This window comes from Phoenix dactylifera, chromosome 6 (genome assembly GCF_009389715.1).
Source record: "Phoenix dactylifera cultivar Barhee BC4 chromosome 6, palm_55x_up_171113_PBpolish2nd_filt_p, whole genome shotgun sequence".
NCBI lineage: Eukaryota > Viridiplantae > Streptophyta > Magnoliopsida > Arecales > Arecaceae > Phoenix > Phoenix dactylifera.
Genome location: NC_052397.1, coordinates 4622117 through 4644317, shown reverse-complemented (window position 1 = coordinate 4644317; position 22201 = coordinate 4622117). Strand labels below are relative to the sequence as shown.

The 22201-nt window shown below is 36.8% G+C and overlaps 1 protein-coding gene across 2 annotated transcripts; it reads right to left on the bottom strand.

Moving 5' to 3' along the window:
• Positions 1–1455: 1455 nt before the first annotated feature.
• LOC103702625 (pumilio homolog 23) lies at positions 1456–17166 on the bottom strand. 2 transcript variants are annotated; one of them, XM_017842284.3, is made up of 11 exons: positions 16983–17166; positions 15900–16260; positions 15339–15713; positions 14960–15265; positions 14699–14866; positions 11232–11375; positions 10087–10206; positions 9791–9970; positions 8714–8862; positions 3403–3585; positions 1456–2204 (listed from the first exon to the last, which is right to left on the bottom strand). In XM_017842284.3, the coding sequence occupies exons 3-11, from the start codon at positions 15552–15554 to the stop codon at positions 1661–1663; spliced, it is 2010 nt and encodes a 669-aa protein (XP_017697773.2). In that variant the 5' UTR covers positions 15555–15713; positions 15900–16260; positions 16983–17166; the 3' UTR covers positions 1456–1660. The 2 variants fall into 2 exon arrangements, with proteins under 2 accessions (XP_017697773.2, XP_008783356.2); XM_008785134.4 differs by having other exon boundaries at positions 15339–15702.
• Between the last annotated feature and the right edge of the window lie 5035 nt (positions 17167–22201).

Genomic DNA, 22201 nt, shown 5'->3' with positions numbered 1-22201 from the left:
TCGCTAAATAATTTGTTAATGAATGTAAAAACTTATACTTGATCCGGTGAGGTAGTGAAAAGTTTACTTGCTAAGCTGTAAAGCTTATATCTCTTTTTATTTTTTTTCTTTTCAGACGAATAGGATAACTAGGAGCGAAGGATGGTCCAGACTTGAAATTCGTGCTAGCAAGCTTCGCGATTTTGTAGAAGAATTTCAGTATTTTTAATTGACTATGAATTTATAGTTGACGACTTTCTGAATTTTGAGGTATGGATTTTGGGTATTTATATTTAGATTTAGTCACTTTGTACCCGCTCTCATTTATTTATTTAATGGGTAATGGATTCAGGTCATTTTATTATATTTTTATTTGAGGTGGATTTATATATAAATTATGATTATTGGCTTCATGTTATCGTGGATGGTATCTCTCAATAGCATGGTCGTGTTGTCCCAGATCTGGGGCATGACAGAACTCCCTTCTTCAAAAGAGCATGGCTTTCTACATGCATACTATAAAATATATCAGTTCCATGTGGTAAAACTTGGAGCATGATGAATAATCCATGTATAATTAAATTTTGGAGAGGGATTAAATTGAGCAATTAGACTTCGCTTGTGCAAGGAGGGGAACCAAACCTCCTTGAGAAGATAAGCAACAAGAGGTAAGAAACAAGAACCAGCTTGGCTTCTTATAGGGAAGTCATTTCCCCATATTTGTGGGGTTTCGTAAATACCGATCCATAACTTCAGAAAAATGTTCAAAACAGCATAGACACCATTGCATCATCAAATGAAAGCTCTAAGCCACATTTGTCAGATAGAGAACAAAAGCATCCTTTTTCAGACTCCAGCAAATCATTTCCATATCTTTTTCTGAGAAATTCAAACTATTACTTATCAAGTCTGTGGATCCAATCTTTATGGTCTAAATGTCTGTCACCTGGGCGTTAAGGAATTGCAATCGAAGAAATTTGTTAAAATCATTTCATAGTTATAAAACTTCAAGAACTAAATAAAAGGTGGCAAAATCGCTATGGTGATGAAAGTAATTTCATGTCCTCCCAACTCCACTTATCATTCCCTGACATGACCATCCTCTGTGGAGAAATGCTGCAATCACTTACAGAGAACTGAATTTTATCAAGCTCAAATTAGTTTTTAGCATTTACATCAAAAAGAAAAAAAAAAGTGACACCTTAATTAAAATGGGACCCTGTAAATTATATATCATTCCTACAGTACATTATCAAGCAAATGCTCGTTGAACCATTGCCGATCAATCTCTACCATAAGACTTGAGTGTTCGGTTAAAGATGCATGGCAGCTGCAGGATGATGTCATGAAAATGGCATCCCTGGCTACCTGTTCCTGTCCTTCAATTCAATGCCAGATTTTGCAGACCAAAACTATGCAAGATATTATTTAATCTGGCAATAACGTTGCAAGAAGAGCAGCTCAGACAAAAGAACATATGGAAGAAGGAAAACCTCTTTCTTTAATCCTCTACATCACACCACATGTTCAATAAAATTAAGATGCCCAGTCACTGGTGACATTTCTGCTCTAATCCTACGATCCTCTCCACTTCATCTATAATTTAACAATTATATAAATTTCGAATAGTGTCATTAGTGTCATATAAATCAAAACATACACTGGCCAGAAACCTGCAAAATCACCTCTTCTGTTTCTTCAGAAAAGGTGTTCTTTCCATTCCAGACTGCTGCCTTTCAGTCTTGGTTGTTGGTTTAAAGAGCTCTTGAACTTCACGTGCGCTCAATGTTTCCTTCCCAGCAAGATCAGCTAGCTCAGTTGCTGACGATTTTCTCTTCCCAGATTTCCTCACAAATGAAGTTTCAATGCTGTTTCTGATAAATTTCTTGCTAAGAGTTTCTTTGGCATCGTTCTCATCTGAATAACCTTTTCTCTTGAAACCTTGCTTGTGCCCGGGGAAACCCAACTTCGCCATCGAGATCTCAAGGCCAGGATATTCTGCACTGGAAGATGCACCAGCATTAGAAATGCGACCATGACCGATGTTATCATCCATTTTCCCATGTCCTTTATGCCTTTTCCTTGAGGATTCCTGGGATGACTGGTGTACTGGTACATTTTGTTCATTCGATTTACTGCTGGATCCAAATGTAGCCTGGAATTCTTTGTATGCACTCTCTTTTGATGCTTGGTGCAATTTCCATTGCTCAGGTCGTTTTGCAAATCTGCAAAAAAGCCAAAGAAAATATTCACAACCAGTTTTCTAAAAACATATAAATACAAAACTAGATGGTTGATTTGGAACACGGCCATCTGTGGGGTCTAAAGGAATAGATCATATCTGTGTATCGTTGTGCCCTGGGCCAACCTGCACCCAGCACCTAGGTAAACTCAAGAATGGGAATATCATGAAGCAGGAAGAGCATAAATATATAGGATAATCACACACACCAGGAAAGAAACAAGACAAAGCCTTCTCAGGTTTTGGGTTCATATCCCCTCTATTTTGATGGAGAAAAACTTGGATAACGGTTATGATGAAAAATAAATCATGCTATAACCTTGTTATGATGAGCTGACAAACCACTCTATCACATGTAAAGCAGCATTAAAACTATCTGACAAGATTTGAAACTCAAAGCTTTTGATGTTTGAACCTCAGAGCTGCAACTGGATGAACAGTGGCCAGCTTGAACAAAAGACAAATTTATGGGCATTACCAACTTCAGCAGTAATTAATTTCTGTATTTTGGATTCACAATCAGGACCGAAAAGCTGAGAAAAGTTAATCATCTTGTTTTGCAAATTTGTCGAAAACAAGATTAACCAAAATGCAGGCAGCAAGGTCTGATTAACTCGAGCAGGGTGAGGGAATAAATCCTTTTAAGCTGAATACGTATGCAATTACTTGATAACCTCAACAAATAATTCCCATGTTCCTGCTAAAAGAACAGGGAGCTCCTAGTCCAGCCACTTCTGATAAATTAACTTATCCAAAAAAATACAAATGCATCCACACATCCAATAGCCTCCTGTAGACCTAAAATTTACCATAATTATTTTTAGAAAATAATTTCTGTAGTATTCTGTATCTTATATGACTTGCATGTAACCATCCTGACATGACAGGGTAGAAAGGTAGTGAATGTTGATGTCATCATATGAGACTTCTATCTACACTAAATTAACATTTCTGGTCACCAATTTTGTTATTCCATAAAAATTATGACTTATGTGATCTGACCATTTTTTTGGCATAAAAAAATTTGTAATTTGGTTAGAACTGGTTGTCGATCTAATTTTTAGATCATCAGAAGTTGATCAAAATTTATATTAAAAAAAACGAACTCAATTGTTCCAGAGTAAAACAGATTAATAAAATCCAGGGACGGAAAAAAGGTTGTAAAAGGATGACCATCTTACCCATCAATATCTAGCTTCTTCAAGAGATATGGACCATGCTTTGTCTTGGAAAGTTCTGCTTGCACGACATGCAACTCCCCTGCTATAGCCTCTTTCAGAGACATGCTACTAGCATTGAAGCACTTCTCAACTGTGAATGAGCTGGAAGGATTCATTGCAAGCTCTCCATAATGATCTTGCAGTCTTCAAGAAACAAGGTAAAGGGGAAAAACAGTTAATCTGACATTCTGAAGGTTTCTCTCGAAATGCAGTTCCTTCTTGTATTTCAGCTGAATTCAGCATGAAACTGAACTACTGAAAGTGAAAAACTACAACACGAAGATCAGAATCACAAAGTTTCCTAGGGAGCTTTTCACCCCCATAATCTCATCTGTGACTTGACAATGTTATTAAAAACCCTCGAACCCACAGTTTAAATATACACTTTATTAGAGTGCCATATTAAGTTATTAACCATTTTTTGCAGTGGGTTCTTTGGATGTAAATAACTAAATATCATTGTAACTTAAGAAATAGGCACCGAATGCTTGCGATTGTTAATAATCTGCAATTGGCTTGGGGGAAAAAAGCAAGACATAGTTGTCTGTCCCTGCTATTGAAATTTATGAACAATTGAGATCTCAACTCAACAAATAATATGTACCAAACATTTCCCCTATCCTAAATTCCTATTCAACTCAATATAATCCAATTAACATGGCACAATCCAACTCAACCTGACTTAACCCAGCTAACCTGGAAACGGATAAAAAGACAAAAGAACTTTATCATGCTAGAAATTTAAAAGAAAGCCAAGGTGGAAGTAGTTGGCCCTTGGGCATTCAGTCAAAGTAGTTGGAATCTAGTAAGCCCTTGGACATTCAACCAATGCGAAAAGAAAAGGGGGTTTGCATTTATCAACTCTAACTAGCAGTTCATGATTGCCGCACAGTCATGCTTGCAAAACTCCAGGATTTGTAGTTAGATAGCCAAGTATAGTGATGAATGCCATAATGACCCAAGGGGAGCAGGTAGTGGATTATTTGGCCAATCAAGGGTGCCAATTGCAGAAGCTAATGGTCTGAGAGGATAACATTTCAGTAGAGGTTCTACTGAAGGCACAAGCTGATGCAAATGGTGTGGGTTTTGAATGCTTATAGTCTGTTTATATGTCTGCTCTGTTTCAGCTTTGTATTCGGAGCTAGGACCCCAACTGACAGAAAGAGAGAGACAAAGACAAAACATAACAAGGGATCTATATTGTAGAATAAGGATGATATAAGGAAACAAATCATTTACCATGTTCCTACAAAAACTAGCAATTTAAAGAAGGCAATTGTAGAGGGGTGGGGGTGTAAGGACCCGTGCAGGCGTGTGTTTAGTCTCCCATCGGTTATTCATTAAGAAAATCCAGGGTCCTTATACAGAACTAAGGAACCCAAAAAAATACCTTTTAGCTACCTATTTTGGGTGAGGTTTTGCGTTGTGACAAATAGTATCAGAGCGAACTCGGCCCACAGCTTATGTGGAATAGGGGACACTGCAGCAAGGGTTCATAGAGGCTAACCATAGGCCAATTGTGGTGCTTGTAATTAGATTTGAATGGATTTGAACCCTTAAACTGACGAAGACGTCAAGGCCTGAACAGGAGTATGTGAGGACCCGTGCAGGCATGTGCTTAGTCTCACATCGGTTACTCGCCGAGAAGATCTTGGATACTTATATAGGATTGAGGAACCTAAAAAATACCTTTCGGCTAGCTATTTTGGGTAAGGTCTTGGGTTGTGACAAAAAAAAATAGTTTGCAAAGAAGAGAGAAAGGGCAATAGAAAGAAGGCAAATGTTTGGAAAGTTTTTGCTAAATCTGGTAAATATACACTTATTTTTCTTTTTAGTGGAAAAATAACACATTATGGAAATATTTCTTTTCAAATGGAATATGACATATCATAAGAAAAAGTTAAGGCTGAATACAAGTAATTAGTATTAGTTTTACACATATTATCACTCTCAATAAAATTTTCAACTATTTCGTCTTAAAAATTGTATTTGTTGCATGAATTGCTTTAAATTTACCAATAAAAGAAAAGAAAATTTCTACAGGGTTTTATCTCATCCTGCATTTTTCCATACAGCAGTAGTCAGATTTACGCATTTGTCTTCACACTTTGTACTATAACATTATTTGGTAAAAAGAAACACAAATTTCTAACTTATATTTTAAAGTTTTGAGCTGTAGGAACATGCAATGCAATTGTAATGTGATGCATAGTAATAAAAAATTATACATTTTGAGTTGTACTGCACACTTTATATTAATTCATTGAAAAAGAAAGTCAACAATTCACAAACAATAGACTATCTAAATTCAAGATCCAAAATGTTGAACATGATCTATACTACAAAAATGCCTAGAAATCAAAATTCATGTGTCAATCATCAGGTAGGCATCAAAATGGTTGGTTTCAGCATGATATGTTTTACTATGATTTAACCATCAAAACCTAGTGAATTTACAATGATTTAACCATCAAAACCTAGTGAAGATCATGATCCATAATGGTGGATTTTCACTTTACATGCTCCATGTATTTTACCATCCAAATGCAATTGATAACTTTCATTCTTGTACCAGCTTGATACATAGATTAGACCACCAAAATATATGAATTTTGGTTTCTAAGCTTTCTTCTGTAGTATAGCCTATGTTCAATGATTTGGATCTTCAATTTAAATTTCCTATCATTTATTTTAAGCTCGTTAACTCCTTGTATATGAATTTTGGTTTCTACACATTCTTTGTAGTGTAGATCATGTTCGATCTTCACTTTGTATTCCCTATCATTGATTTTAAAAACATTAACTCCTTTGACAAGGAGTTAATGCAAATTGTGCAGTCCAACTCTTATACTTTTACACATGTTGTATGTCTTTCAAGTTGCACTAAATTTTTGCTTAAAGGTTCTTACATCAAATGTATTTAACTCTTTGAAACACATAAGTTATGCTGTCCACTATAGTGCAGGAACCTTAACCAGTATGGTAAGTGCAACACTTAATATGTAAAACCTTTGCAAAATCAACTTATCTAATTTAGAATAATATAGGCCTTGTAAGCTATTCATCAAAGAAATATTGAGACCTGAACATTTAATGCATAGAAACTTGTACTACTTATGACCTCGATAAGCCTTCACAACGGCTTCCTATCGGCCCTTGTCTCCTAATATGCACAGTTGAAATTCCTGTTGATATTCAGCAGGGCATTTTTTGGGACTTTAATTTAAAGACAGTGTGGAATTACTTAGTAAATTGAGAAAGCAATGAAATTGAAATTGGATTTTTTTTTAAAGAAAGCTTTGGAAGATGGTACAAAAATTAGCAGAATGACTAGAATCAAGACTCTATGTGGAATGCAAATTTAGCAGGAATATAAAGTAAAAGGATGATACAGTTAACATTGATATCCAAAATATAATCCTCTGTGATCATATTTGTTGTCATGAACCGGCACACGAAAGAAAGATAGGCACAGATATATAAAGGAACTAGAAGAGCGAAAAATGAGATTAGATTGGAATTTCGGGTAACAAAGGAGGTGCAAACATGTACTTGAGCATGACAAACATGAGAATCTTGAGGTGGAAGTGTGAAAGAGCAATGGCACGATCAGAAAAAGAGAACAATAAGACTAGATAACATTAAAAGAATCATAGAAGTGGCATTGTCATGAAAGGGAAACAAAAGAATTGAGTACTAGTTTGTTCGCATTGGACCAGACCAGTGAAGGACTGGTGCTTGGGATACCCTTTGAGCTACTACAAAAAAAGGTGCTGGCTGCTGTTCTGGCACCAACTACTGTACTATCAACTATGTATTGGTTGGTATGGTATGGTGCATAGTGGTGCCATATCATTCCTGTACAAAACCAATATGTTGACCAATACCAAGATTTCAAACCTCATGGGTGACTACAATGGGCCATTTGTACAAAACCAATATGTTGACCAATACCAAGATTTCAAACCTCATGGGTGACTACAATGGGCCATTTGCAACAAATATCTGAGAGGCATCAATGAGGAGGGAATAAGATCGGAAGGGTCAACAAGAAGGGGAAGTCATAACCATCATAAACTGAAGTTAGGAAGGATCCAAAACGTTGATAGTGATAAAGGATGTCACAGTTAGTTGAAAATCGGTTAGCTGGCCAAAAATTAGTAAGGCTTGTTGGTTATGATTTTTGTGGTGGGAAGAGGATCTGATGGGGATCTAAGGTTGTCCAAGGAAGTTTAAGGAGAATCACCATGCCTGATATTGTACAACAGAGACTTCTAACTATAGCTCCTGGGGGAAACACAACATCAAGTACTTCCTAACAGGAATTTAAAGAAGCATGATTTGGTGTAGCTGTAATCACAATATGGTTGCACATCACTAATTGCAAAAAATGGGCATTTTGTGCTTTAGTTTCAGACAAATAAGTGAGTCTTTCTAAATGAGGTGTAAGATTTTGTGGCCCACATGCAAACATGTACTGTATCTCCCTAATGAAATAGGTTGCAAAACTTCTAATATAAGACATCATAATGACAATGTGTTAAATTTTGGTTGCAGTTCTTTTACTAGTATGTTTTGGAGTTCTAAACTACAAATTCCTTCTGTAAGACTGCCATTTCTCTCCAAGACTAACTCAGTCCGAACCTTATAGAAGAAACATTTATATATTTTTTTATTTTATGGTTATTGGATAAAATAATAATATATTAGAGATATCCTCCACCCACGACATGGTCCTAAATTCTGTGATTGCCCTGTTCAAAGATTCATCAATGCTCTGCAATCCTAAAGGCCAAGACTGGCTACCAACATGTGTGGAACCTCCTCTCTTAACTCTTCTTGTGTGTTTCCTTACCTTACCATATCCTCCTTCATCCTTTGCACCTCTCTCTTCCCCTTTGTACCCCTTCTAATATGTTTTTAAAAAATCTAATAAATGGGTTGGTCCCCCTCCCTTTTCTCAAATGAAAAAGTAAAAAAATAAAATAATAAATAGATAGGTGTCACCTAAAGGAATGTATTAGTTGTAGTGGCTCCACTTTAAATTGGGCTAGGCCAGATCTTCGATTAGATACTCAGAGACCTATCTCACTACCTTCCTATTTAGGATGTCATTTTTTTCATTCGCAGCACTAACTTCAAGAACATGCAGTTAGACTGTTTTCTGATAAAAACACTCTTTCATAAACACATACTAACAAAACAAGCATAAAAAATATGCAAGAACATGTATAGGAAAATTATGAGGTTTGGATGTAGTTCGATGCTTTACCTGGTAATAACTTTAAGCTTTTGTTTTGCAGTAGCATCAGAACAAAGGAAAACTTCAAGAACACGGGCTCCTCCAGCATCTTTGGCAGTTTGGAAGATATGTTCAGCTTCCATAGATGTAATACTGGAGATGTATGGCCCAATAAGTTGCTGTTTAAGAATCATTTGTCACAAGGAAATTCAGAAACTTGCAGGATTATCCGGTAATACAAATAACTGGCAATTATATATGGGACTAGAATTTTATTTTGAAGGGTACCTAAGAAAGAATCCCCATAATATATCATTAGACCAGATTTCTACCGAGGTTTGAGATAATATACTGTTAGATATGCCAAGATGGAACAGAGATGCAGTTCAGTGAAGACATAAGAATTCTGGGTTTTGAAAAACCTAGAAAAAAATGAAATCAAAGTAAACCTCGCAATAGTGGCACGGTTTGCCTATATTATGCACATTAATATTTCAAAACACAACCTTTTCATGCTACCAAATAAAGCATTTTCTGCATAATTCAGCCTCAGTTATTCATGTAATTGTTTCTTAATCTAGTTGAAGAAGTTCACAATTCAAAGAAATTAATTGAACACATATCACATTAATCAGATGCAAGGCAAGAGTTTCAACATATCTCATGTCATTAAGGATGGGAGATGGACAAAAAAAATATTAACTTTAGTACATTGGTGATGACTTTTGAAGCAGCCACATGTGCATGTGTATGTATATGTATATGTTGATCTCACATGCATTCGTTCAAACAATAATAGTTAATTAGAGTAATACAGAGCCACAGTACAAAGTAATAATCTTACACTTGATTTGAAAGAATGAAAAGCTTCCAATTGAAAGGGCAAACTGAGAATAGAATCACATTATATGAAAGCACGAAAACAATGAATGCTCCTTGACAGTCATACCAAACAAATGTAACCAAGACATCTATTACATTATCCTTTCCCCATTCCAATCTTAACTAGTTGTCATAAAGAAGATTAAATATAGGATTTCCACTGAAAATAATGAATATGAAAGAATACACCTCAACATGAAAAGAGGAGAGTAGATTTTGACGTACACTTGGATATCTAAAAATAGTCTGTAGCATCAAACAACCCAATACGTGCATCTTGCCATCCAGAGGCCATTTCCAACAGGATTTATCCCTGAAGTAGCTCTCCAGAAATAGCATGTGTGGAATTATGCAACTGGGATATTCAGAATCTGAACTTACTGCAGAAGCAAGGGCCTGACAACACTGCACATGAGAACAAAAAATTGACCCAGACAAGAAAAAATAAGGTTGACATTGAAAGAGAAAATGCAAAATATTCAAATAAAAAAATTGCAATGACAAGACAAAAAGTTGAAAACCTCATGGGCATGGGTTTGAAGCCGTTGGCATGCTGCTAAAATAGAAGCTATGACACCTGCCTTCCCAACTTCAAGTAGTTCCTTAAACTTTGGACCAAGCTCCTCCCAGATCAAGTCCATCTGTGCAGAAAAGGACACAAGAAATTTTCTATGGCACCATCATTTATTGTTCCAATAGCAAAAAAAAAATAAAAAATAGAGGAGTTATACATATAATGGTAAACACAATGCATAAGATGTGTTTTTCTCAAGAAAATACTCAGGTACTCACAAACCAATGTTTGCATTCATTAGAAACCAATAGCAATTTTAAGACATAAGGTGGGCACAACATGAGCAAGCATGAAAGGGAATGGTGTTAAATGCAACTCTGTTGCAGGCAATCATGACAAGGCCAGCACATTCTCGTTATCAAGATGTTCTCCTGGCAGATTTGTGAAGCAGTAGTAAAGTTCCTCAACAAATCATGCTGTCCCTATGCAAGAGAACTCATATGACACACTATTATGACTGTTTCCTTTTACACAATAATCCAAAGTAGCCCACCTCATTGCACAAATTCACCCTGAAGCAACTTGTTTTGCAGATTACTAAAGTAATAGTCAGAGATTTGAATAACAAACTTGTGTATCTAAGTTTTGGAACACAGTAATCATAAAATAAGGACTCGTATGATCAGTAGTAAACATCTATTTTAATATATAATGCTAATTCTCCCAATATGCGTGACAGCCCCTTAGTGAAGCACGCCCATCCATCCATGTTTTCCTCTGTATTTGCATTTCCCCACCCCATGTCTACATATTTTTTTATAGCATGTGCACAGGTTGGTTAGAGCTTGTCCACTAACTACTCTCGAGCCCTTCCCCTAGCATTTTTTGTTACTTATTCAAATGGTTCTCACCATTTATTTTTTCTATATATATAAAAACCATGGGCATCACATGTGCCACACTCCAGTAATCTTACACAAAAGCAAATGACCTTGTCTTCATCCTTCAGTATATTAGAAGTAACAAAATCTCAGGAGGAAAAATAACACATATTTCAACCTAAAGAAGATCACGCCACCAGACAATTTGCAGAGATCGATATGAGGTAATGAGCAGCTCAATGTAATGGTGGAAAAAGAAAAGAAAATGTACTTGATCACTGGTTTTTGTTGAAGACACTAATGCTTGCACAACAAAATTGCCACAACGATGAGATGAAATTTGAAGTAATGACCCTTTGAACACTTTAGTCAGCAACTCGTTGTACAGAATCTGCGGGGCCACTTCAATAATGACCTGTAAATGACAAACAATAAGCCGCTTTCTTTAATGAACCAGCATCAGAAAACATATACCAGAAAACAATAATGAGAAGCATGTATATGTGCAGAATTCAATAGATGGTTGACAGTTTGACAGGGGTCCAACAGCCAGAGAAATATCAGAAAACATGCCCAGCAAACAATCAGCCGTAGCCTATAATAGTTAATGTTTAGCAATGTTTTTCTAGTAATATTGTGATAGAAATACAAGTGTTGCAAAATATTTAGAATGAAATAACTAGATAGACATAAGTAGATGGCAGCGTCAATTAGCAAAGGATGAAACCACGTCATCTAAAAAATGAAGAGCTAATTTGCTTATCATTAGCCATTAAATAAATCACCAACTGAAAGAGTCATGGTTATGAACACCAGGATATGTAATGAACTTGCTTAAATAATATTTAAAAAAAAATAAACAGTCAAATTAAACAACACAAAAAGTGAAAGGAAACAGGACAGGGTCCCAACAAAAAAGAAAAAGAAAAAAAAAGGGGATAAACAAGTTTAAAGGCCGAAGGAAGAATTCTCAACAGATACATTCAAAATTCTGCAGGCAATGGGAAGAAGGATCTGTTATACTTTTACTCTTTAGTCTCCCATTATCGATTACTACAAATTTAATTTTGTTCAATATGCATCCTGCAAAATTTGTCCATTGGGACCTTTATTACATAGTTCAGCATGCACTCACATATTAAAAATCCTGAGTCTTATGGACCCACATACGCTCTTAATAGATAACTCTGAAACTAGACTATATGTTAAGTTGAAACAACTATTTCAAGTTAGGAAGAAAAAAAAAAGATCAGTCTTCACGGTGATATTAGGGATTGGGCATAATGCACCATTCCTTGTGGAAGAAGCCCAGATGAGATCGTGTGAATAGTAAGATCTACGAGCAATTGGAAGCTTCCACAACTTTGATAAGTCTTATATTTTGTGAGTATACATCAGATTCTCTTCAAAGTACTTATTTGGTGCTCAAATGGATCAAGAACCATGTCCCATCAACCTGTACATAGTACCCCATAGCACTTACAAATATCTATTGTAAATACTGAAAGAATGCAGATTTTTTTGACATGTGCTTATACTATAGAGAGATTTGATTGGAAGCCTCATCCAACTAGTATAGAATCAGAAGGTATGTGGCAGTAGCCAATCTAACAGTCACTATACGAAAGTGAAAACAATTTTAATCAGATTAAACCAAAGGAATTGTGGTTTAGACTGCGCTAGATTCATTTTGGCTGACATCCAATCCAATGCCTTTTGTAGAAATTTTTGTGGAGGAACACAGATAGAATAATTATTCTATTTGCCAGAATAAAAATGGTGGAGAGCAAATTCAAAAGGGTTATCAAAAAAATCATCTCATCGAATTTTCACTTTATTTGCTCTACCAACAACAAACCTAGGCTTGACATTTGGAATAGCTTAACCCTCCAAAGACACCCATCCAAACCATGGGCATCACCCTAGTTCCCAGCCTGCTAAGTGTATAATATCAAGCAAACCACTAGCATCATTACCTACAAATTACTAACATCCCCTTACCCCAAGAGCACAAGAAATGGATACTCACAATAGTCACTAGCTAAATAATGCAAAAATCTGACTTTTAATCTTGGCAAGCCTTGACCATTTACCTATAAGCCCTACAAGCATCCAGAATACTCGCAACCATGACATTAGGCAGGTTAATTTAAGCCTAAAAAACCCTAACATCTAGGGAGTCAAAGTCATTGTTTCCTGCAGGGAGATGGAAGAGCAGGGTGGAAGCAGAGAATTCAAAACTACCATTATCCCATCACAACAACCCCAAGTTTACCATTATAAACTGTATAACAAAAATGACAGCCTCATTCGCTCAATCCAACCTTTGACTGTATTTTTTAAAGTAAAAGAATGCTTGCCCAAAAAAAGTAAAATGAGTAAAACTTGCTACTGGCTGAAAAATAACATGTAATATCAGCAGAATAATGGTGTTACAACTTACATGACACATTCACAATTACTAGAATATAATACTACTTAGGATATGTTTGGTTGGAGGAATTGGGCTCTGGAAAGGGAATGAAAATGAGTGACTCCCACTCCAGCCTTTTGGTTGAGGGGAGTCTCGTTCTCATTCTAAGGGAGAATAGGAATGCCCCAATCTCCCAAAACCCAATCCCGGCTCTCACCCCAATATTCAAATCCCATTCTACTAACTTTAATTTAAAAATTATTTTTTTCAAAATACCACTCTACTTAATTGATTTTTCAAAAACACCCCTCTGTTGAATTGATTTTCCAATTCCAATTCCAATCATGAACCAAACAAGTCGGAGGATATGGCTATTTCGATTTTCATTCCAACCTATTCAAATTCCGATTCCGGTTGCAAACCAAATGCGCATTTAATGTCAATTTCTATATATTTTTAAAATGTTGAACAAAATAAAATTTTAATATGCAAATGGTAAGAAAACCAAATAGAGACCATTATGGCAGTTATTAACATCATTCTTATGCTCATAATGTACCCATAATAGCTGTTAACAACATAATCGTGAACATTATCTTAAATAAGGGCACAAACCAGCAACTGCAATTATTCAGGTAATAATTTATTCAGTTAGCACACCCACTTAGTGCCTCATCCACATGATGTCACACTAATATGAATGATGGTTAAGAAGATATCATCTCTTACTCAATAAAATCTGGATGCAGTAAGTATATATCCATCCAACAACATGGAAGACAGGATTATAAGCAATATCTGAAGGTATAAGCTTTCAGTTATTTTCATAGATTAACAGTTGAGGATCATAAACTTTGTAAGTCATTTACAGTAAGGTGTTTCTAAAGTATTCATCCCAGAAACTTATTTAGGATGAAATAACCAAATGTGATATATAATGAGGTGTTGGCACTCCAAAATGGTGTACAATGATGCACATAAACCAGCAAATAGTGCCTTAAGCCTACATCACTAATCCAAAACTAAGTTGTTACATGTCACTGTTCAAAACTATGAAGGAATATAGCCACTAAATGTAAGTTAAATAGTTTCGATTTAACATGAGGTGTATGCTCAGGAGTTTAAATTTCAAAGTATATTACATAAGAAATTGCTCTCACCAGCAATCGAAACAACAACTAAAATATTATTCTTAAAGGTATATAGGAATGCACAAGTGGAAACAGTACGTCCACAGAAAGACGTGAGAAAAATCTTTTGCATTAAGGTACATGTGGATTTTGAGCAAATATGATAGATTTAAATCAGAAGGATGAGGAAAGCACCTCCAATAGATGGCTACAAGAAGTATCTTCAAGCAAAGCCATAATTTCTTGTTTTCTTGCACTATCAATGAAATTTTCCTGAGCAATGTTTTCTTCATAGCAGCCAAGAAGGATTAAAATTGCATGCAACAATTCTTGATCATCCCCAACTAACAACTTTAATGCACTCTGCAAATGATGTAATTAATAAATAAGACAAAAGCCACGATATTATAACAGTCACATACAAACACTATTTATGTCATGTGATGGAACACATGCCTGCAAAACCAAACTGCTATACTTGTTGACTCTTAGAGTTGCAATCTCGTCTTTGGCATGGTTTAGCATTTCCCTGATTAGATATTTAAATGTAACCGCAAATCCATGTTGAAAATTCTTGGAATTATTTCCGCTTGGTTGTGCTGGCCTACAATTCAACCGCTCAGCCAGAACAGCAGATGACTTAGTCACATGAAATTCTTCCAAGGAGTCTAATGGAACTCCCTTACAAAGACAAAGAAGACTTCGGAGGACATGAGATCCATAGCGGCTGCACATCACACTGACAGCATCAAGAACAACCACCTGACAGAACACATATATGAATTAGTACAAGAATACCCTCAATGAGAACATAATAAATATATATAAGACATACCTGACATAACTTGGTCAATGTTTCTTCGATATAAGAATAGGATCCTTCATCCTGAAGATGTGTAGCTACAGACTTGAGAGCTGTCTCAGCCACATGAGATCCAAACTTATCCATTGCAATGGCAGGAAATTCTTTTGCGCAGTTTTGTAGAAACCCACATAGCTGGTCCAACTCACAACCCTGTAGAAGATTTTGCAAGGTGTGACTAATAATCATGTCGGTTGCAAGTTCCACTTCTTTCCCTCTAGTTTCTTCTAAGGCATTGCCACAGATGGCAGAACGCTCCTCTAAGTCAATGCCACCGTTTTGAAATAGATTTGTGATTTCTGAGAAGTACTTTGCAGTTTCTGGATCAACCTTTTTTCTGCATGGCAGCTGTGATCCATCAGTTAGAATGAATAAATAATTTATCAGAAATAAGTAGACATTGTTAATTGGCAATCATGCCAAGAAAATATAATGTCCTGGCTTAATATGAAGGAACAATTGGAATTATGGTGTTAAATTTGAATACAAACACCAGACTCATGAGAGAAGTGCCGTAAAAGAGTTGACTCGAACCTGAGTGTGGGTGCTTTAGGTTCTGACGGATAATGATGCTTCGAGGACTCCTTAGTTTTCACGCTTTTGCAGGCTACCTTTGATGAGTTTTCAGGGGGACCATCTTTGACTGCATTTGAATGCCCTCTGCTCTGCTTCTTACTCTTGTTCTTTTTTATTCCCTCTTGCTTTGATGAGAAATCCTCAGCCAAGTTGAGAGGCCCTTTTCTAGGTTTTTTATTTTTATTGTCCTTCTTTCCTCTTCTCCTGGATAATTTCTCCTCTTCGCCCATATCCAATGAAGTATTTGATCTGAGTTCTTTCCGTCGAAGGGTTTTTGAACCAAAACAAGCCATAAAATGTTCAATCAAACATGGTACAACTGCAAATATGAAAAATCAGCATATTTAAACTCCAAACAGTAATAATGTGCTAGAATAAGCAAATGGAGGAAATTCAATTGAGCAGTGCAACTCATCATGATGCAGTTGTCATCTTTTTATCATGGAAAAAAGGCTACTATTTCCCAACTGCTTTAACAATAGATATTACAAGCTATGTTCCCAAACAAATCTATACATTAGAATAATATAAGCAGCAAAACTTATCCTATTCGGTTCCACCTTATAAAAACCAACCACATTGCAATCATTTACTAAATTTTAATTTTATGTATCAATTTTGGCAATTCAGTACCTGAAAGAACTAGATAGACAATGGAGATAAATAATCACGTAAAGGAGGGGATAGAAACAATATTTGTTTCTTTCATTAAATTGCCTGCAGTACCAGACATACAAGCATTCTGAATCGAAGGCATTGAGAAGTCATAGAAAAACAACATCATAACCAGAATTATCCATTAGACTTGCAGAAAACTTCTTTTTTTGGGCCATAATCTTGATGATGCACTTCAACTCCTACCACACCACAAGGTCTAATCGTTATTTCTTTTTTTGCTATTTCCACTGCTCTATCGTTTTCTTTAAGTTAAAAAATAAAATAAAATCGATCGGCCTGATAAACTAACATGAAAAGCATTAAATTCAGAACTAAAAAGGGAATAATAAATTTAAAAAATGGAGTTCGAAGAAAGATTCAGACCTTGGAACCGCGAACGGCGATTTTACGCGGGAGGTTTCGTAGAGGGAGCTGACTTCAGAAAAGGAATACGAACCCTAGCTCTGCTAAAACCCTAAGAACTGGCTTCGTTCCGGCGGAGAGGCTCGCAGGCCCAGCCCTAGGTCTTTCGGCGATCAGCTGTGAGCCGCAAATCGGCAAGCCGCGGTCTTTTATGCCGGCTTTTAGCTTTGGTTATGCCTACCGACCGGATAAAAAAAAAAAAAAAAGCAAACCGAACCAGACCGGTCTTCTTACCCACCGCAGAACCGGTCCGCTTCGATCCCCTTTATAGAATTTTCTTTGTGAAAAATGAAAATCCCTTAGTATCTTTTTCGGTTAAATAATAATATAACAACCAACAATTCTCGTAAACAAGTTTTTATGAAATAATAAATGTTATGATAATACCCAAATTTCATGCAAAAGAGTTGCAAAACTGATGTATAATTATATCATTTCACCTTTTCTTTTAAGTGACAATGCAAAATATTTCTTACTGGGAAAACATAAGAGTTGTATATCATTATTTTTTTATAAACTTATTTGTCATCTTATCAGAGATTTTTATGTTTTTTAGTTATGTGGACAATATTTTTACACTACCAAAGCATGCCATAATAATCATGTACAACTTTAAATAGAGGGCCAACTTTGGTTTGCAATATACAATCATTAGGTCAGCTAAAATCGCCTTGAGCTAGGCCTGGCCCAAATTTATTATAGCTTATGGACTTTGAGGCACGGTCAGGCGAAGTATGATAATTTCCTTGAAAAAAGTTATGAAGGAGAGGAGATAGGAGGGGGAGGGGGAGAGAAATCAGGATAGGGAGAGAGAGGTGAGTGAGTTGTCTGGGTTGGGCCAAGTCGGCCTCCAAATCAGGCTTCAGTTTGGACTGTACCTTAGTTTGAGCCCTATAACTCGAGATCGCACCATTTTGGACCAGGTTCAGAACATAACCCAAAGATGGACCGGCTGTCCAATTCCATCCCTATTTGCAATTTTTTAATTAAATCTATTCTTTATGAATATGTCATTATGGTTTTTATTTTTGAATTATTGTTTTCATTAAAATTTTGCTTTTAACTTTCGATGAATGTTTGCTAAAATTGTAGGTTTTCATTAATATATCCTATTTAATTTTATCATTATTTTTAATTTTTATTATTAATAAATGCTTGTTAAAATTATATTTTCTTAATTAAATTTTTTCTTTATAACCATGTCTTTATTGCAAGTTTTCATTATTGAATTTTTCTCAAATTTTGATTAATATCTAAAAATATCTTATTTATATCCGTATCCATTTATAACAAATATGGATATACTTAATATCTGATTTGCATCTGAATCCGTTTATAACAAATATGAATATACTTAATTTTTTATTCATATCTGTATTTATTTAGAACAAATATAGATATTAATTTCGATATCCGTATCCGTATCCGTATTTGTATCTGTATTCATCTTAATTACTTGATTTGTTTATAAAAAAAAATCACACCATCTCTATAATAGATAAATACTTTTTTTTTTTAAGTTGTCGGAATTATTCGTAATAGAAAATTGACTACAATTGAAGGACACTTATCAATAAAATTTATATTTATTATATTCGTGCACTGTGTCAGACTTTTCTTATATATAGTACGTGCCATTTTCATGGTAATGAGAGTTTTATCCTTTTTTAAGATGTTCTTTCACACGTAACAAGGCGTAGCCGGTTCGGAATTGGATGATCTGACCTGCATCTATTCAAGTTAATATTTCAGCTTTCCCCCATCTCCCTGCAGCTGTATGAAGTTAAAATTTGTCATGTTAGGGTTGGTCCGAATTGATTCAGCCTACCAGGATTGGGCGAGTACGAGTCAGGGGCTGACACCACTGACGGGGTTCATGTAATAACCCCAAAAATTTTTTTTTTATATATAAAAAGGGATATATTGCTATATATTGTCAGATCAGTTGTGTGCCTGTGATAATGTATTGCTATATATTGTCCAGGTTTATTATGTGACAGATTATGTGATTACTGCTCTGACAGGTAGTGTGTTATATGTATTGAGATAATCCTGACAGGTCACCATAGGAAAGGTGATCATTTTGTGCATGCATCATGCCAAAATTTTTCAGAATTTATGGATGATTGATAGGTAGTAGGGTTCTACGTGGTGGCTGGTGGCCTTATGCCTACCCGCACCCTAGGACCGTCGCGACGGCCCGCCGGGAACGAGGCGAGGGTCGTGACAAAGCTTGGTATCAGAGCAAAGGTTAAGAAAAGTCCTGTCAGAGCAATAGGGTGAGTCAGGATTAAGTATAGGATTATACTATGGAGCATAGGATTTTTCTGTATATTAATTTATGAGTCATTTACAATTCAGTAAAATATATCATGACTCAGTGTGTAACGACCATCCTCTCTTTTTGACTTTTTTAGAGAGATATAAAGAATACCTCCAAGGAGAGGACCTACTCGTCCTGGAAAGAGGATGGAGCCAGATATAGCATTGGATGCGGGTTCCGCACATGTCGAGCCCCAAAGAGAAAAACCTCCTCCTGCTGATAGACGGAGGGTTGATGATCAAGGAGAGGTAGGAAGTAGAGATGCATTGATGGAACAGTTACTGGTGGAGAATCAAGCTCTGAGGGAGCAGATTGCTCGGGGGAAATCTCCTGCCCTGTCAGTAGTATCCATCCCACCTCCTGTACCTGTGCCAAGAAGTTTGGCCAGGCGGGCTCTAGATGATGAGGGGATTACTGTACAGGAATTTCTGAGGCTCAGAACCCCGGAGTTTAAGGGAGAAGAAGGTGAAGATCCTCAGAGATTTCTGGAGGAGACTGAAAAGATGATACGGAGACTGCCCTGTTCTGATGCAAGAGCTATAGAACTTGTAGGGCTTACAATGAAGGAAGATGCCTGGGACTGGTACCAGAGGCATATGGAGGACAGATTGTACAGTAGGAATCCTCCAACCTGGGAAGAGTTCAGGCAAGCAGTGATGGATGAGTTCTTGTCTCCGGCTGAGAGGCAGAATCGGGCTCTTCAGTTTGAGAGGCTGAAGCAGATGCCCGGAATGAGCGTATCTGAGTACGCTCGTGAGTTCACTAGATTGGGGAAGTATGCTCCTTACATCATCCCCACTGAAGCTGCCAGGATAGAAAGGTTCAGACGAGGTCTGATTTCCCCGCTTTATAATGCAGTACTGGCAGTAGAGGTCCCCACCTTGTCTAGGCTGATAGATAAAGCAAAACAGTGGGAGACCAGAAACAAAGAGGAAAGAGCTGAAAGAGAACAGAGAAAAATGAGTGTGGGGAAGGAGCAAAGCAGTAGAGGTAGATCTGAGGGAGTAGATCTCTCGGAGGGCCCGACGGAGCAGTCTGTATGCTCAACTCCACCTGCCCCACGTAAGAGGAAATGGAGGGAAAGAGGTCAATCACAAGAAACTTTTCTACCATCAGTACCTCGTCCTCCAGTCACTATAGCCAGAACTGAATCTGGGTTCCAATCATGGCCAGTGTGTGGCATATGTGGGAAGCAGCACCCTGGCAGATGCAGAATGGGTCAGGGAGTGTGCTACAGATGTGGACAGCCGGGTCATTTTGCCAGAGAATGCCTGCAGGGTGCCACCCAGCAGTTTGTGCCTTTGGCATCCTACCCTTCTGTGCAGATGGACAGGCCTAGTAGTAGGGGGCCTGTAGGCAGAGGCAGAGGTCAGACACCAGCATCACAGCAGAGTGTTGGACCATCTCAGCCATCAGCTCCAGTAGGTAGAGGGCAAGGAAGGGTGTTCACGGTAAATCCACAAGAGGCACAGGCATTAAATGTAGCTGTGACAGGTATGCTCCTCATTGATAAGATTAAAGCTAGAGTATTATTTAATTCTGGAGCTACCCATTCATTTGTGTCCCTTTATTTTGCTAAAAAGTTAGCTAAGGATAAGATATTAATGCATATTCCCTTAGCTATTAGTACATCTGTAGGGGATAGTATAGAAGCGAAGTATGTGTATCCTACCTATGTGGTAGAGATAGAAGGTAAAACACTTCCAATTGATATGATTTCCAATACCATACCGAGCAGAAAAGCTTCTGGTAGTATTGTTGCTCTACTTACCCCTTTGAGTAATCAGGTAATTTACTCTTTCAAATTCGAGGACGAATTTTATATAAGGAGGGGAGGATGTAATAACCCCAAAATTTTTTTTTTATATATAAAAAGGGATAGAATAGTCCTTTAAAATTGATATAAGGGGTAAAATTGGAAGGAATCAAAAGTTAATGGCATAATAGTAGATGCGTTGAAGTGTTAGGGGCAAAATGGGAAGGAATCAAAAGATAATGGCATAATTGCAGATATATCGAAGTGGCAAGGGCAAAATGGGAATTTAATAATATTAAATAAAGGATGAATAGTGTTTTGATGTGATTTAATTGGAGGGTTTGAGCTGGCTCACGGGAGTGAAACAGAGAGGAGAGGGGGAGGGTTCTCAGACGACACAGAGAGAAAGAAAAAGAGAAGAAGAAGAAGAAAAAGAAGAAGGAAGAGGGATTCGAGGTGGAAGGGAGTCCCGATTGCACTTCCAGCTGCAGGAAAAAGTGTAGATCTCCTTCTTCTCTACGCAAGGACCTCGATTTCCAAAAAGAAAAAGGTAAATATCCATCTCTATCTAGTCTTTTGATGACATTAGGCTATACAAAGGGTGAATATAGTCTAGAGGGGTCGGATAAGGGTTGTAGAGGCGGTTAAAAGAGGAAGAATCGGATTTTGACAAATTTTTCCGGCACTACGGAAAAACTGTGTCGAAGTCTCAACTTCGGTGAATTATTTAGGGGGTCAAACGGCCTCCGATGATGATGCATGTTATCTCTTTGGAATCCTCTATGAGTGTAGAATGTTAGGTAAAAATTTCATCAAATTTAGAGTCCTAAAAGTGGATCAAAACCGGGATGAAGTAACCCACTATCAGTTCGGGTTACTGTTCATCCGGGTGGAAAATAGGGGATTTCATGCTATAATAGAGTATTAAGCCTAGATCAAGCAAAAAGGGACCTTGTACTCATGCAAAGGAGTCCCTAATACACATAAATGGTGAGTTAATTAATTAAAAAGAAAAAGAAGAAAGAAAAGAAAAGATTTAGGGAACAGGGGAGTTGAATCAATTAAAGTTCCCTATGTTATAATTGGCACGTAGATTATAGC

What these genes read in the sequence shown, in the direction of transcription:
- LOC103702625 (XM_008785134.4), bottom strand. Translation starts at nt 16,234, where the DNA reads ATGGCTTGTTTTGGTTCAAAAACCCTTCGACGGAAAGAACTCAGATCA. An exon ending in AAGCTTAAAGTTATTACCAG is followed by an intron (nt 3,586 to 8,713) that starts GTAAAGCATCGA and finishes TGTTTCTTGAAG; the next exon opens with ACTGCAAGATCATTATGGAG. An exon ending in AAGAAGCTAGATATTGATGG is followed by an intron (nt 2,205 to 3,402) that starts GTAAGATGGTCA and finishes GCTTTTTTGCAG; the next exon opens with ATTTGCAAAACGACCTGAGC.